We start from the raw sequence: 16,974 nt of genomic DNA, 5'->3' as shown, positions 1-16,974 counted from the left end.
TGCCAAGGTGACAACCAGGCTCCCAGCATGGCCCCGTCTGCCACCAAAACAGACTACAGCCCCTGAAGCATAAGCCAGAATCCCCCCCATTCCGTGGCTTGTCAGGTACTCCGACACAGAGGCAAGGACAGTGACCCTGGTATGTGCAAACAGTGTGTGACTCTTGGTCATGTAATTTTGCAGAGGTCACTTGTATCGATTAAGCCGTTTGCTAAGATGCTGTAGACTAAGCCTCACAGTATGATGGGCAGCAGGCACAGTACAAGAAGTTTTCATGAAGTCAAGACCAAAGAGTGGAAGGGAGAAAGCTGCAGCAGACAGCAGACGACAGACATGCAGAATGTTGAAGACAGAGCGGGAATGTGGTGGTCAAAGTCAGGGTGATGAGGACCGAAGGCCAGTGTGCAAAGGGTTAGCCTTGAACTCTGCCTTTATCCCGAGTCTCTTTAATTTAGTCATAATTTAACTAAACCAGTCAGGCTCCTTCAAGCTGTGTTGAGTAAGGACCGGTGATGTGAATTACCAAACCTAAAATCCACCTCCGTTTCCTTCACCCCAGCCACTCTCACCCATTCTTTCAGTCTGCCTTGTGCCTAGAAATCCCCACCTGTCAGCCTCAAATTCAGACCTGAGTAACTTCTCTGCCCTCAGCTGCAACTGTTTTTAACGGGGTCTCCTTCATGTCTTTCAGAACAGCAACCACTGGGCTGTTCACCACATAAAATCACCTCACCACAGACCTCAGCAGCTACAGTGCTCTTTGTGAAAGGTGTCAGTTAACCGCATTATACAACACCATATAAAAATCACGTGCCACTCAATTATCTTACTTTATAGACAAAACCCAGAGGGTTTGAGCTCAGTGGGTGGCACACACGCACATTCCCAGCACCTGTAGGCTGAGGCAGGAGGACTGAGCTTTGAGTCTAGTAGAAAGGAAGCGGAGGCTGTGAGAATTAGAGATTCTAACAATGTTCCTTACTCAAGAAGCATCTGCACAGAGAAACCCCGACTCCAAAAGCAAAATCAATCAATCAAACAAAACAAAGAAGAAGCATCTGTGATGTGCTGAGTTCTGTGGAGGACCACACAGGAGACAGCAACTTCTCCATAACCTACGAACCTCGGCAGCAGAGCCATGCATGCCTGAGGCTCACATTTATGACTGTGGCGACCACCCTTGGCTATCCTGGTACCCGGGTACCCTGCGGTGCTCTCACGTGTGATGGCACCATGCAGTTGCACACAGAACAAGAGCGGGCATTAACACAGACATCTCTACCCTGTCTGATGTACTTGTGTACCAGCACCTTTAAAGGGACCCAAAGTTAAACCTGAATTCTAAACTATGACTCCAGAGGCAGGTACCGAAGAACTTTAGGTTGTACCGAAACAAACCCATTACTTCTCTACACTTGTTAATTTTTCACCTGTCTACCATCACAGCACGTGGGGATTTAAAAAATAAAAACTGGCCCACTCCAGCCTGGTCTACAGAGTGAGTTCCAGGACAGCCAGGGCTACACAGAGAAACCCTGTCTCGAAAAACCAAAAAACAAAAAATAAAAACTAGCCCACTGAGCCATCTCTCCAGCCTTTCCTTTCCCTCCCCTTCTTTTCCTTTCCCTTCCTTTTCTGAGACAGGGTCTCACTTTGTACCCCTAGCGGGAACTCTTTAACAGTTAAGAGCACCTGCTGCTCTTGCAGAGGACCCAGGGTTTCTTTCACAGCTGTAACTGTACTTCATGGAGAGCTGACAGCCTCTCCTGGCTTCTTCAGGCATCAGGTGCACATATACATGCAGATAAGCACTGATACATGTAAAATAAATCTTTAAAAAAGTCAACTCTTACGAGTAGGCTCTCAATACCTCATATAAACGAGATATTTACATGCTGAGGTGGCCTGAATGAAAATGTCCCCACAGGCTCATAGTCAAAGCCACTATTAGGGGCGTAACCTTGCTGGAGTGGGTGTGGCCTTGCTGGAGGAGATGAGGAGGAAGTCTGTCACTGGAAATGGGTCTGAGGTTTCAGAACCTCAAGCCAGGTTCACTGTCATTCTTTCTTCCTGCTGCCTTCAGATCAGGATGTGGAACTCTCAGCTATTTGCCGGCACCTTGACTGCCTGCAAACCGTCATGTTTCCTGACATGACGGTAATAGACTAAACCTTAGACCTGTAAGTCAGTCCCAATTCAATGTCTTCCGTTATAAGAGTAGTTATGGAGTCTCTTCATAGCACTAGAACTCAGTCAAACACATATCATGCCCGTAGCAAGAATGTCAGGGTGCTACTAGGCATGGTGGTACTTGGGAGACAGAAGCAGAAGCAGATGCAAGCAGATCTCTCTGAGTTCTAGGCTAGCCTGGTTTATACAGAGTTCCAGGTAGGTATACAAAGTGACACCCTGTCTCAAAAGAGAAAAGAAAAGAAAAGAAAAGAAAAGAAAAGAAAAGAAAAGAAAAGAAAAGAGGCTCAGTGGTTAAGAGAGCTTGCTGCTTGCTCTTCTGAAGGTCCTGAGTTCAATTCCCAGCACCCACATGGCAGCTCACAACTGTCTGATGCTGTCTTCTAGTGTGCAGGTGTACATGCAGACAAAAGACTCATATATATATATAATATATAAATAAATACATCTTTAAAAAAGAAAAGCAAAAAATGAGTGAGTGAATGAATGCATGAATCAGGGCTACCCTTTCAATTCTGTTCAATGGTATTTTTTTTTTTTTTAAACAAAAACAGAGCTCCCTGTTCAGCCAAGAGCTAGTTTTAAACAATAGATCTGTTTCTGTTACACCTATTTCTTTAACCTAAGGTAAGCTGAGTACACTTCTGAATCCAGTTACAGGTGTCTATTTGTTTATATAAACATACAGGGATGGGGCTGGTAAGATAGCTTAGCAAGGAAAAGCACTTTCCATTTAAGACCTGGCAACCTTCCTGCAACTCACATGGTAAAAGGAAAGAATCACAAAGTTGTCCTTCTCCTCCACATTAGGTCATGTGAGTTCCTCTCTTCATAAAAGAACAAAATAAAAAAACAAACAAAAAAAAAAATAGGGAGTTGAAAAAATGTTTTATTTGTTATTCCTATACAAAAAGTTGGCAAAAGATTGAAAAAATAAAAGTATGGAAGCTATTAAATGAACTTGGATTTAAAAAAAAAAAAACTTAAATTACTATCATTATTTTATGTGTATATGTGAGAGTCCAGCCATTGTATGCAACAATGTATGCAGGGAGGCCAGAGGAAGTTATCCCAGGATCAAACTTGAGATTATCAACATCATGAGGCAAGAACCTTTCCCTGCTGAGCTATGTCACCAGCCTGAATTATAGTGTTTTTTTTTTTTTTAAAGACGCTTATTTATTTTATATATGAGAGTACACTGTCTTCAGATATACCAGAAGAGGACATCAGATCCTATCACAGATGGTTGTGAGCCACCATGTGGGTGCTGGGAATTGAACTCAGGACCTCTGGAAGAACAGTAAGCGCTCTTAACCAGTGAGTCATCTCTCCAGCCTGTATTATGGATTTTTTAAAAATTTATTTTATTGCCGGGCAGTGGTGGCGCACGCCTTTAATCCCAGCACTTGGGAGGCAGAGGCAGGCGGATTTCTGAGTTTGAGGCCAGCCTGGTCTACAGAGTGAGTTCCAGGACAGCCAGGGCTACACAGAGAAACCCTGTCTCGAAAAAAAACAAAACAAAACAAAATTATTTTATTTATGTGTACATGTCTGTGCCTATGTGAGTTTTGTATGCTGTATGTACAGGTGTCCAAGGTCAAAGTGCATTCGTTGAATCCCCTGGAACAGGCAGTTGTCAGTCACTGCTGATAACTGATCCCAGTCATTTGCAAAGGTAGCAAATGCTCTTAAATACTGAGTTACCTCTCCACCCCCAAATTATGGGCTGTTTTGGTTTTTGATTTTTTCCATCATTTAGTTCAACTACAAACCCCTGTCTCCAAATCTATGAAAGGGGTAGTGAGTTCTAGAGGTTTGGTTTTGGTTGTGCAGCCCTGGGCATCCCAGAACTCTGATATCTGCCTGCCTCTGTCTCCAGAGTGTTGGGATTAAAGACATGTGCCACCGTGCCCAGGTATCAGAGATACACTGTTTTATATTCTTACTCTGTTATTTCCAAGACTTGCTTGTTGGTAGTTTGGGCTCTAGTTAAGTCCTTAAACTTTTTGGTTCTGGTGATCAACCCAGAGCTTTCAAATGCCAAGCAACTAGTGCACCACCGAGCTATGCATCTAGTTGCTCATAAAAGTCTCTATGAAATAAGCCCATAGACGAACAGTTTAAAATGTGAAGCGAAGACAGTCAACTGCATCCTGCACTTCCTGTTATTGGACATTTTAATTTGTGGCCCACTTCAATCTCCAAATATAATTCATCTGATCTGTGTAAAAGCTACATTACTTTAACAAGTTGTGGAAAGCTCATGAGAAAGCTCCCACATAAGCTAGACTCAAGTTTTGTGTGCATGTGTGTGAAAGTAAACCCGGGGAAGTCAGTTCTTTTCTTTCACTGAATTGTGGCTATCAAGTCTGGGTCATCAGGCTTGCTGGCAAGTGCCTTCTGCACTGAAGCACCGTGGTGGCCTTCTCGCTTGTTTACAGAGTAGGGTCTCTCACTGAGCCTGGAGCTCTTTGAGTCATTGGACTGACTGGCTAGCCAAGCCCCGTGGAACCTCGAGTCTCTGCTCCCCAGTACTGAGACTAGAGCTCTTTCCTAAGGCTCTAGGGGTCTGAACCGGGCTCCATGCTTATACAGAAGTGCTGACTGACTGGGCCATCTCACCAGCCCTAACTATACTACTGTAAAACTAAAGATGCATAGGAGCCAGCAACACAACAGTACTTACTTAACTAGGTAAGTCAGGGCTCTCATGAGGTACACAACAGTAACTAGGTAAGACAGGCTCTCGTTAGGTACACAACAGTAACTAGGTAAGACAGGCTCTCGTTAGGTACACAACAGTAACTAGGTAAGACAGGCTCTCGTTAGGTACACAACAGTAACTAGGTAAGACAGGCTCTCGTTAGGTACACAGTGAGTGTGGCCTGATCGAACGCAGGACATACCTCTTTAATGAAATACTTGGTTTTCCAGGGTGTGCCTGTTTCAGTCCGCAGCCTTTCTTCTGTTCTCTGGCGCTCTTCCAGGGAACGTTTGTGCTCTGTGGCCTTGTCAATTTCAGATTCCCTCAGAGAGTCTGTTACATTTTTCCATAATCGTCTAAAATAAAAAATGGCCTGCTTTACAAACATTCTCTTCAAAAGAGATCATTTAGAAGGCGCAGTAATTTCCAACAGTTACATTTTCTGAATCAGATCTACAGTCCACTGAGTTCTGAGAGTAGACACTGGCCCCTGCAGTGGATACACAGATTGTTGCAACTGCTGATGGTTTTAAATTGAGAAGTTCAATTAAGAAGGATTTCCTCAAGTTACAAAAACAACTATTTTGTTTTTAGGAAATTTTCAGACTTAACAAGGAACATGCGATATTTCAAAGGTTGAAACACATGAGGCTGAGGGTGTGGCTCCGCTGGTGGGGTGCTGGCCTAACAGAGTGTGGTGTGCCTTTAGTCCCCAGCTCCACATAAAACCAGGTATGGGGAGTGGAAGCATGAAGAGGGAAAGGTCAAAGCTACACACAGAGTTCATGGCCAGTCTAAGGCACAAAGACCCTCCACAACACAAAGACAAGACAAACAATGCAATAAAAAGAAGATAAAATATAAAAAACATGCTTAGAACCACTAGTGTTTCGTACCTATTAGAATAAATACAGGAGACAAACATTGGGGGATGTGGAGGGACTGGAACTGTAATTCAAAGCCAATGGGACTGCTAAATGGTGTACTAATTTTGGAAACTAGCAATCTACAATCCAGCAATCCTACTCCTGGATATTTACCCAGGAAAAATGAAAAACGAGTCTACATAAAAGCTGATCGTAAAATATTCAGTTTTATGATTCATCATAGTGCCAATCTAGTAATGTGTAACAACTGTAGAATGGACTTGACACACCCACATAATGGACTACTACTCAGCAATTAAGATGAAGGAACTGACTACTGATACAAGCTAGGTAATAGATGGACTGCAGGAAACTGGTCACAAGGATCACATACGATGTGACTACACATTTAGGAAATACCCAGAAAAGGCACATTTACAGACAAAACATAGATGGCAGATCTTCACGCTAGCAGTCTCTCGCACCTTGGACTACAGACCGGCTGTTTCAAAACCACAACTAATGGAAACTAATAAAACAATGTCTAAAGTAAGACACATTATACTAAATAAACATTTAGGGAAACAAACAAAACCCCATGATGATCTAAACCAGGAGTCACACACACTGTGCCACTGCCTGGTTTTTTGTGCAGAAAATCTTAGAACAGTGTCCAGGTATTTACCTACAACATGTTCGTGGCTTTCATGTTACAATGGCAAAATCAAGCAGCTGTGGCAGACACCATCTGGCCCACTCAGCCTGAATACTGAGACTCTGTTCAGGTACAGAAATATCATGTCAGGTGACCTGAGTGATCCTCAGAACCCAGTGCACAGTGTTAAAAGGTCTCTGATGTAAGTGTCAACTTTAACATTATGAGGCAAAGAGAGTAAACAATGATGAACAAAACAGAAACACAGCACAATAGAAAACAAAACATTTAAGAAGAAAATAGAAAAGCAGACCAAAGGAAAAAAATTAATGAAACCAAAAGATGATTGAGTACGATTAAGTCTTGAATCGCACTGATGGGGCAGAGTGGGAGGCTGAGGGGACTCAATATAAAGAATGAGTCTGGGAAGTCACTAAATAGCCTACACAGATCCACAGGAGGTAAGGTAATTAATAAACTACTGATATTTAGATGACCCGATTTCCTTAAAGATCCAAGCTAGCAAAGCTGACTCAATGGCGGTTCACACCCTTAATCCCATCACTTGGGAGACAGCGGCAAGTGGATCTCGGTGAGTTCCAGGTGATAATGCAGTGAGATCCTGATGCAAATACGGTAGGTAACTATAAAAGCCCTAGACACTGAAGATGCAATTAAGCTTTCCTCCAAAGAACAATACTGATAAATAGCCTCAAAGACACATACAAAAAACCCTTCAATAGAAATTTTAGTTAATACAATCCATTAGTCTTTCCAGTGTCTGGTTTAATAGCGGGCCATCCATCTGTTTCTATATTCAGTCTATCATGATACATTACTTAATGCAAGCAGACAATTTAGTGGGAAAAGCTGACTTTAGACAGATACAGTTGTAAAAGAGAGTATTTTAAGTTTCCTAATAGTTCAGATATTTGGTATTATGGGAAGACTTGGTCAGTGGCAGTTTGCTTTTTGAAATTTGAATTTATTATTGTGAGAAGGAGCTGCATGGTGCACTGTGGAAGTCAGAGGTCAACCTGTGGAGTGGTTCCTTCTACTTCTCCCATGGGTTCAGAGGATCAAACTTAGGCTGTCAGTCATGCATGAACAGAAAGTGTCTTTTCCTCAGAGCCCGCTCGTCAACCAGGCATCTGGTAGTATTCAAAGTTAGTTTTAATATAAAAGACAAAAACTTTTCAATTACTTTTTCATACTAAAATTATGCACCATAAAATGTTGTACTGGTAAAGGGTTTTAGACTGAAGGAAATCAGACCAAGTCTTTCATTCTACAGATGGCAAAGCTGGTATGAACTGTAAAGTGACTTGGTGCCGTGGCCTAACTAGACTCCAGAGCCCCCAACCTTCCTGCCTGGCTGTGAGGCAGCAGCACACCTGGATTCGAAGGGATCCTGCTTCTCCAGAGGCCTTACTCTTTTCTTTGTCACGGCCAGTTTAGCCAGGTCCACATACTTGGTCTCTCCGTTGCTGTAGGTGAACTCCAGAACGCTGTTCCACTCCCCCTGGACTCGGCACACCACAGTGTTAGTAAGGTTGTACTTCACTTCAGCTGTGACTCTAGAGCAGGCGGAAAGCAAAGGTTTCTTCCTTAGAATTAGAAAGCCCAAGGATACATCTGAAAAATCCACTGTATAGAGCATGTTTCAACTTGTCAGCACCTAAGTCAGATGAGTCTTAGATAACTGCTCAGATACAGCAGTTTTATTCTTCAGAGAGAATGTCAGGCATCAGACTGGACTTCATTAGCATAAGTGGAAAATCATTTCTAATGTATTTATTACAGTCTACTAAAAATGTTACAGCATTATAATCTAGCTCTCACTAGTCCTCTCTACCTAAAACATATGCAGTTCAAGAAATCAAGCACCCAATAGTTCTTTATTTATTTTCTCCCCTAGACAGGGTCTCACAGTGGCTTCGGCTGTCCTGGAACTATGTAGACCAAGCTAGCCTCAAGCTCACAGAAGAGTTCTACCCGTCTTTGCCTCTAAATACTGAGATTAAAGGCACGGGAAGAAACCTTTAAACTACTCTGCCTGGCCCAAAAAGCACAATTCAATACAAAACCTGTACAAGGCATTAAGAGTTACAAAATATGAAACAAAATTAAAATCTTAAGTTCCCTAGCAGAAACAGAGAAATGAACAGTAACCGTATGGGCTGTCAACACACAACCACGCTGATTCAGCTCAGGTGGAAAGCACAAAAAGGAATGGCTCAACCATTTTTAATGAAGTTTGTTTCCTGTAGGCCAGAAATGAGACAGGTTCAAATTCTAGGGAATGGCAGGCAGAAGTTAAAGGTTAAGGCCTTTAACCAGAAACTTTGAGTTATTTGGGTTCAGAAGAGAACTTGGAGGACCCAAGCAGCACAGGAATTAGGTACAGTTGTCATGAGTACACAAGGCAAAAACCCAGAGAGGAAGTAAGTGAACCGCACACTTGGAGCCCAATAATGAAGGATTTATGGGCCACATTTCGGGGGCCAAGGTGTATGAATATTTGGCAAGTTAGATTTAACTGCCAACTGGACACAAAGTCCACTTGGTTCTAGGGGCAGGAACTCTAGGCTGTATTTCAAACCATATGAACAAATAGAATTGTATTATGAAGGACCTCTTATAAGTCAGACAGAGTATTCTTAAGAGATTACTTGATCATTACAAACTTTTTCTTTTTTTTTAGATTTGTTATTTTATTTTATGTGATGGATGCTTTGTCTGCAAACATGTATAAGTACCATGTGCATGCCTGGTGCCAGCAGAGGTCAGAAGAGACCCTGGAATTAAAATTACAGAAGGTTGTGAGCCGCCATGTGGGTGCTGGGAACTGAGCCTGAGTCCCCAGCAAGAGCAGGAAGTACTCTTCACCACAGAGGTATCTTTGTAGCCCCCATTTCTTCTCTGATCCCACCTGCAGTACCTTCCCATTCCTTGAGGGTTCAGCTGCAACCACTTAGGATGCGAAGAACACCGCCGACCACTTACCTGCTCTTCCCGTTCTCTACCATCAAATAACCTACAAATATTAAATGAAACCGGAGTTTTTCCTTATCACATTTTTCCCCAACAGTTTAGTATGTGACACTAGCATATACTTTTTTTTTTTTTTTTTTTTTTTTTTTTTTTTTTTGAGACAGGGTTTCTCTGTGTAGCCCTGGCTGTCCTGGAACTCACTCTGTAGACCAGGCTGGCCTCGAACTCAGAAATCCGCCTGCCTCTGCCTCCCAAGTGCTGGGATTAAAGGCGTGCGCCACCACTGCCCGGCTAGCATATACTTATATAAAAGTTCAGACAGAAAACTCTCAGCAAGACCATGTCTCCATATTTAACTTGGTGACTAGCGTGTGAAGGCAGCCAGAAGACAAGGGAATTATCAGGACACAACTGGGTTCTGATCCGACCATCTCTAGTCTAATCTACAAATGTCCACACTATCCTCTCATCTAACTCACTATACACTCAACACAGCTACCTCTGACATGCCTGCCATATCATACTTATGACTCAAGAGCTGCCTTTATTTTTTACTTTGGCTTTTTGAGACAGGCTCTCAATGTAGTCCAGGCTTGCCTGAGGCTCAGTGTCTTAGTGACTGGCCTTGAACCTCCCTCCCCTTTTAAGAAGACTGTTTTGTTTTTTTAGAACATCTACTATCTATCTATCTATCTATCTATCTATCTATCTATCTATCCTCATCTCTCTCACCCATTCATCATCTACTATCTCTCTCCATCCAACTATCTACCTACCTACTTACCTACCCACACATCCATCTATCCATCTATCTATGTACTATCTATCCATCCATCCACCCACCCACCCACCTACCTATCTGTATGGAGCACAAACTTGCTATAGTGTGTAAGGAGGTCATAGGACAGTTTGCAGGAGTTAGCTCTCTTCTCCCACCATGCAGATTCTAGGATCATACTCAGGTGCTCAGTTTTAGTGACAAGCACACTTACCTACTGCACATTTTTGCAGACCATGGCCTTGAACTCTTGATCCTCCTGCTTCTACTCTATATTGTCAGGATTATAGGCATGTTCCACTTCTACCCAGCCAACAGGCAGCTTTCTTTTAGAAGCTAATTTTCACCTCTGACATGAGCTATGTGCTTTTACTGTATGTACTCAGGGTGACTACATGTTACTGTTATTATGAGATTGCTATAGCCCCTACCAAGACTGGACACTCCTTTATTATTTGTTTCTAGACAAGGTTTCATTAAGAAGTCCTGGCTGGCCTTGAACTCATAGAGATCCAACTGCATCTGCCTCCATGAGTGCTAGAATTAATGGCTTGAACCAACACGTCCAGAAAGACTGCGCTCTCTCAACAGGCATGGGGTGAGTGCATAAGCAGGTTTCTGATAAATCTTGCCTGCATCAGTGAATTAGAAAACAAAACCTATAAGGGCTCAAATGACAGGATCGATGTGATATCATTATCCAAAACAAGCAAGAGCACAGAGTGCCCATGGGACTGCCAGCCTGCCTTGCATCTATCTACTAAATACCTGCAAAATGCTAACATTTTAGATAAATCAACTCATGTGCCAAGACTACACCTATCCTACTACTTTAGATGAAGAAACAGAAGTAGAAAAACAAATATGTTCCAAATCACACAACCAGTAACAAAGGCAGGACATTAGTATAGGTTTGGATGGACTCTTGGGTCCAAGTTCTGTCTGATACTTCTAGGTACACATTCCCTTAAATAATCCAGCCTTATATAAACCACTGCTTTGTAGCAGTAACATGCACGCAGGGATAAAGGACTTCAAAGAACTACTTTACAAGTCCAAGAAATAAGTGAACCAACTCAGGGAATGGGGTGTGCTGGTGTGAATGAGAATGGCCCCCGCAGGCTCATAGATTAATACATGGTCACCAGGGAGTGGCATTATTTGAAAGGATTCAGAGGTGTGGCTTTGTAGGAGGACGTGTCACTGGGATGAGGTTTCAAAAAGACACCAGGCTCAGAGTCTTCCAGTTGCCTGCCAAGGCAGACATAGAACTCTCAGTTACTCCTCCAGTACCATGTCTGCTTGTGTGCCACCATGCTTCTCTCCCTGATGATAATTGATGAAACTTCTGAAACTGTGAACAAGCTCTAGTTAAATGCTTTCCTTTATAGAGTTGCCCTGGTCATGGTGACTAAGTCAGGGGTCAAGCTCTGGCATTCTTCCCACAGAGGCTCAAAATTACGACAAAGGTAGAGGTGAGTGATTTGGTAGTAAACTTTATACCAAGTTTTAAAAGCCATCATATGAAAAGTAAGAAAGTTGGGCTGGAGAGATGGCTCAGAAGTTAAAAGCACTGGCTATTCTTCCAGAGGTCCTGAGTTCAATTCCCAGCAATCATATGGTGGCTCACAACCATCTGTAATGGGATCCAATGACCTCTTCTGGTGTGTCTGAAGAGAGCAACAGTGTCCTCACATACATAGAATAAATACATCTTTAAAAAAAGAAAAGTAAGAAAGTTCTATCAGTGGTAGATATGAGGTTAAATAAACTGGGATATAGTAACTGCTAATCTTGGGCAAAAGCTAAAATAATCAGTCTTAACAAATATTTCTGAGGGCCTAAGAGAGACTTAATCTTTTCTTCCAAAAAATAGACAAACTACCACCTTTCTCTCTGAAGTACTCCTAATAGATTTTATTTAAAAGTATTTGTGTTTGTGTGTTTGTGAGAATGCTCACATTCCTCAGTGTATATGTGTGCATCTTTTTTCACATCAACAAGTCTGTGGATCTAACAAATCAATACAAGTAACGGAGCTTTTACTGAAAGTTAAGGCGTTGCTTTTGGGTTTTCTTCATGGTTTATTAAGAAATAGATCAGTATTATGCTAAACCAGACACTATCCACTGTGTTCCTCATGGCTAGTAGGGAAAGACCTATGCAAATACTTCTAAAATTTAGTACTAAACCATAGCAGTTTGTTTCTTTTCTTTTGGAAAAAAGGACATGCTTGCTTTATCAGAAAATGTGAAGTATATTAAGCACCACATTTTTTTTTTTTATAATTAGAGAAGCCAACCAGAACTGAATTTCATTTCTAGTTATACCATTAACCTGATTAGTTTTGGAAATCATGATATTTTCTTTCTTTATTCTGATTTCTAGACAGGTCTGGAACCCATGATCCTCCTAGTTCAGTCTCCCAAGTGCTGAGATTAGAGATGTGCACCACCACAGCTGGCTCGTTCCCTGGCTTCTAATAACAGGCTGATTCTGTTTTCAGTGGTACAGATAGCCATTCTTTCTCTAGAGTGCAGAGGTATGACATACATAATGGGTTGACTTCTTGCTTATGGTTCTAGAGACTGAACTCAGGATCTCAAACATTCTAGATAGATGAGAACTCACTACAACCCAAAATTCAGTCCCTCAAGTCCATCTTTTGGTTATTGGTTTTATTTTTGAGATAGGGTCTCTTGTAGCTCAGGCTGGCCTTCCATTCAGTATGTAGCCAAGGGTAGCTTTGAATTTCTGAGCCTCCTGCCTCTACCTCCTGGATTACAAAATGTGCCACTACGACACAATTATATGGTGCTGGAGATCAAGCTTAGGACTTTGTGCATGGTAATTTAAAGACCTACTAAGTGCCTCAGAACTGAATAAGCTTCCTTTCTATCTCTTTAAAGATAACAAGGCTGGGGTACAGATCAGTTGGTAGATGCTTGCTAGAAAAAGCAAAATCCTGGGCTTGTCCCCAACACTGAATAAAACTGACTGTGGTGGTGCATGCCTGTAATCCCAGCACTTGGGAGACTGAGGCAAGAAGACCATCAGCTACAGAACAAATTCAAGGTCAGCATGGGCTACCTGAGACCTTGTCTCACAAACAAACAAACAACCCTCCCCCCCCCCCCAAATATTAAGGGAACTTGTCTTCTATTGAAGAGGTAATATTGCTATATGCGACTCTAAGTCTCATACATTAGAACAGGGAATATATTCAATGTGGTTCATGAGCCAAAATTTCACTCCCATGTATCTACCTAAAAGACATCAACATAAACATTCACTAATGACCGTTAGCAGCACTTGTGCGTGTGTGCGTGTGTGTGTGTGTGTGTGTGTGTGTGTGTGTGTATGTGTGTGTTGGGGAGTGAACACAAGCCTTGTGGATGCTCAGGAAGTGCCTTACCTCTGAGCTACATTCCCCAGCTCTATCTAGAAGAACTATTTGTGATAGTCAAAAGCTAGAAACTACATAAATATCTGTCAAAATTAAAAGAAATATTAAAGGCTAAAGAGATGATTAGGTGGTTAAAACACCCACTGCTGTTGAAGATGATCCATTTTGGTGCCAGCAAGCACACTGAGTGGCTCACAACTGCCTATTATTTCAATTCCAGGGGATCTGACACCTTCTTCTGGCTTCTGTGGGTTCTTGTATGCACATGGTTTACATACACATGAACACATGTGTGCATGTACACACACACACACCTACCTCAGTCTCATTCACATAAGATAAAACAAAAAAGGAGTTAAGAGTTATATTACACGATCAAAGTGCAGAACAAGAGGCAGAAATCATTAAAGTGTTCTTACCGGTGCAGTTTGCCACCATAAAACGGCTTAGTGTGAAAGGTGATGCTGGCTGAGTACCCCGTCTTTGCACAGTTGACGCTGACTTTGCCCCCTAGTTCTACCCAAGGAACAGTGAGAATGGAGCGGGCATATGCACAAGGCAGGGAAAACGTGTACTCTTCTCCGTGCTCCAACAGACAAAGGACACCTGAATGTGAAGGCAGGAGGGTGGTTACAACTCTTTAAAGAAATGATTAAAAATCTCCTTTTCCTATCTAGTAGTAAGCACTATTATTCTATATTCTTTAATCTTTGAGAGTGTGACTTCAATTGAGAGCATTCCTTGATTAACCCTGAATTGGGGCTACTTTCATTGTGACCCTCCTGCTCCTCTGGGGTTCATGGGACTTGGAACTGTTACAGGGCAAGCAGTCTAAGTTTCCCACCAATGCTCCTAAAAATGAACAAAACCTAGGGCTGAGGTGGAAGCCTGCTGTGCGGCATCGTGCGGCATCGTGCGGCATCGTGCTAAGGCTTGGTCACAGCTTGGTAGTCACTCAGTACGATGAGAAAGTGCTTTTCATTCTAGTCTACATATTTGAAAGAACAAAATGTAATCTTTTTAATCAACAACTATGATCATCCTAAGTTTTGTTTACTAAATTCTGAAGCAACAAGAGGTGTAAGAGAGGAAGGTGGTGATTTTCAAGCAAATATCATTCTATCTGGGGTTTCTATATTAACTGGTGTCACATTAAAGACATCGAAAAAAGAGATTTATACTAGTGATAACTGATCTGTACAAGATAACTAAGACACACTATGCATACCCAAGCTACATTACTACCTTAAAGTTTTATTTATTATATTCCATTTATTTGTATGAGTGTGTCTATATGTGTGTCTGTGTGAGTGTGAAGGCCAGAAGACAACTGTGGGTTTTGTTCCTCAGGTATCATTCACCCTTTATTTTGGAGACAGGGTCTCATATTAGAACTCATGAAAGTGAGGGCGGCTGGCAACAAGCCCTACAAATCCACTTATCCTGACCTCTCCAGCAATGAGATTACAAACCTTATTTGTGCCTTATTCTTTCAAGTTGGGATAAATATTTAAAATACTGGAATAATCAAAGACAAATAGAAATGGGTGTGGTGGTGCATGCTTTTAATCCTGGCACATCGGAGGCAGAGGCAGATGGATCTTTGTGAGTTTGAGGCCAACCTCGTCTACATGGTGAGTGGCAGGCCAGCCAGGGTTACATAGAGACCCTATTTCAACCAGATTTGAATAAATATAGTAGAAAGAAAGACTCAGAACCCTAAAATCTCAATGAATTTTTTTGCTTTGTTTTCCCAAGTCAGGGTTTCTCTGTGTAGCCCCTGCGGTTCTAGAAACTGTTCTGCAGAACTCAGAAACCACCTGCCTCTGCCTCCTAAGTACTGGGAATAAAGGCATGTGCCATCACCTCCTGTCAGTTAGCAATTAAACTAATTTCTCTCTAATGCTGAATGAAGAGCATAACAAAAGAAGACTGAATGACCATAAATCCCATTTCGATTGTGTGAGGGGTGGGAGGGTATGCACGTAATTATGTGTATGTGTGTGTGTATCAGGAGGCCTGAGATGTACATGCAGCAACTCCCTGTATCAAGGCTGACCTTGAAATCACATAGATCTGCTTGCCTCTGTTTGTTTTTTGTTTTCTGTTGTTTTTCTGTATAGCTCTGGCTATCCTGGCTATCTGGGTATCCTGTATCATACATACAAACGAATCTTAAAAACCCTGTAACTGACACCTACAGAGCCTTTCCAAACTTAGCAAGTCTGATATAAAAACCGGAGAACATTTTTCTACTCACCTTCTCCAACCATTGTCACACCTATTGACATGCCTAAGAACTTGCTTTTAGTCCAGACATGTGCATTTACACACATCTTCCTTTCTGCACATTCTGCATAAAATCCTGAGACTGGAGGATGATGGGAAACCTGCTCAGCCACAAATCTGACAGTGTAACAGTCTGAGACACCCTGGGTCAGAGCCTCCTCTGGCAGAGGAGCATGATTTGTGATGGCTGGGGTAGAAGAGCTGCCACTCACACCGGATGCCACTTCGCTCTTGGGCATCCTCCAGGAGCAGTGGAAAGTTTCTCCAATGATAGGGTTGTACGGCTTCTTAGCAATGGCTCCCTTTCTGCCTTCATGAAATGAGGTAAGGTAGTACTCAACAAATCGAATCATTCGGTCCTCTGGCGTGGCTCCATTGGTGATGCCTATGAAGAGGTCTGGATGTGACATGAAATCTGCATACATCTCCAGTAAGGAACGCTTCTCCAGGATAAATGTAGGAAGCACCACCTACAACATCAATACAAATCAATTAAGAAGGGGAATTAGTCCACATACATATTTGAAAAATAATGGTTTCTATCATCAAAGAGCATCTCATAGTAGACAGGTATAGGAAACAGATATGCAAATCAAAGAACCTGGCCTTATTACAAAAAGAACAAAAGCAGAAAGAAACCTAAGCATGTTTAAAAGGAGGTGAGACTCTGCCTGAATGGTTAAGATTAAATACAAATTCAAGATGAAAAGACAGACAGGATTGATGTGAGCTCCAGAGCATCATGGACCACTCCAGGGCTGTGTCTGACCCTCTTCCTAAGGTTCTTGGGATTCCAGGCTACATGAATTTATCAACACATTGTATACTACCAAACTATTAAATAAAACATGCTTCTTTTCTCGTTTCCTTTTTATTTAAAGATTTAATTTTATTATTTGTAACTAGCAGTGTCTGTATATATTTGTGTAGGGTATGAACAGATGAGTGTAAGTCCAGTGGAAGCCAAAGGAGGGTATCAGGTCCCTAAATTACAGATGGTTATAATCTGCCCAACAAGGGTGCTGGAACCCAAACTGAAGTCCTGTGCAAGAGCCGTACCTAGTCTTTACTGCTGGGGCATTCCCTCCA

The 16,974-nt window shown here is 42.1% G+C and overlaps 1 protein-coding gene across 4 annotated transcripts in view; it reads right to left on the bottom strand.

Moving 5' to 3' along the window:
• Osbpl11 (oxysterol binding protein like 11) overlaps positions 1-16,974 on the bottom strand; it is a 63,803-nt gene that overhangs the window by 1,831 nt on the left and 44,998 nt on the right. For all 4 annotated transcript variants that reach the window (XM_034515351.2, XM_076942837.1, XM_034515352.2 and 1 more), the window contains 4 exons: positions 15,857-16,355; positions 14,016-14,202; positions 7,813-7,995; positions 5,100-5,253 (listed from right to left, as the gene is read on the bottom strand). In XM_034515351.2, coding sequence (XP_034371242.1) covers positions 5,100-5,253; positions 7,813-7,995; positions 14,016-14,202; positions 15,857-16,355 — 1,023 coding nt within the window. The remainder of the gene's footprint in view (positions 1-5,099; positions 5,254-7,812; positions 7,996-14,015; positions 14,203-15,856; positions 16,356-16,974) is intronic.

The sequence above is a fragment of the Arvicanthis niloticus genome, chromosome 12 (genome assembly GCF_011762505.2).
Source record: "Arvicanthis niloticus isolate mArvNil1 chromosome 12, mArvNil1.pat.X, whole genome shotgun sequence".
Classification (NCBI taxonomy): Eukaryota; Metazoa; Chordata; class Mammalia; order Rodentia; family Muridae; genus Arvicanthis; species Arvicanthis niloticus.
Note: the sequence above shows the minus strand (reverse complement) of the source record. Positions and strands in the feature narration are given on the sequence as shown.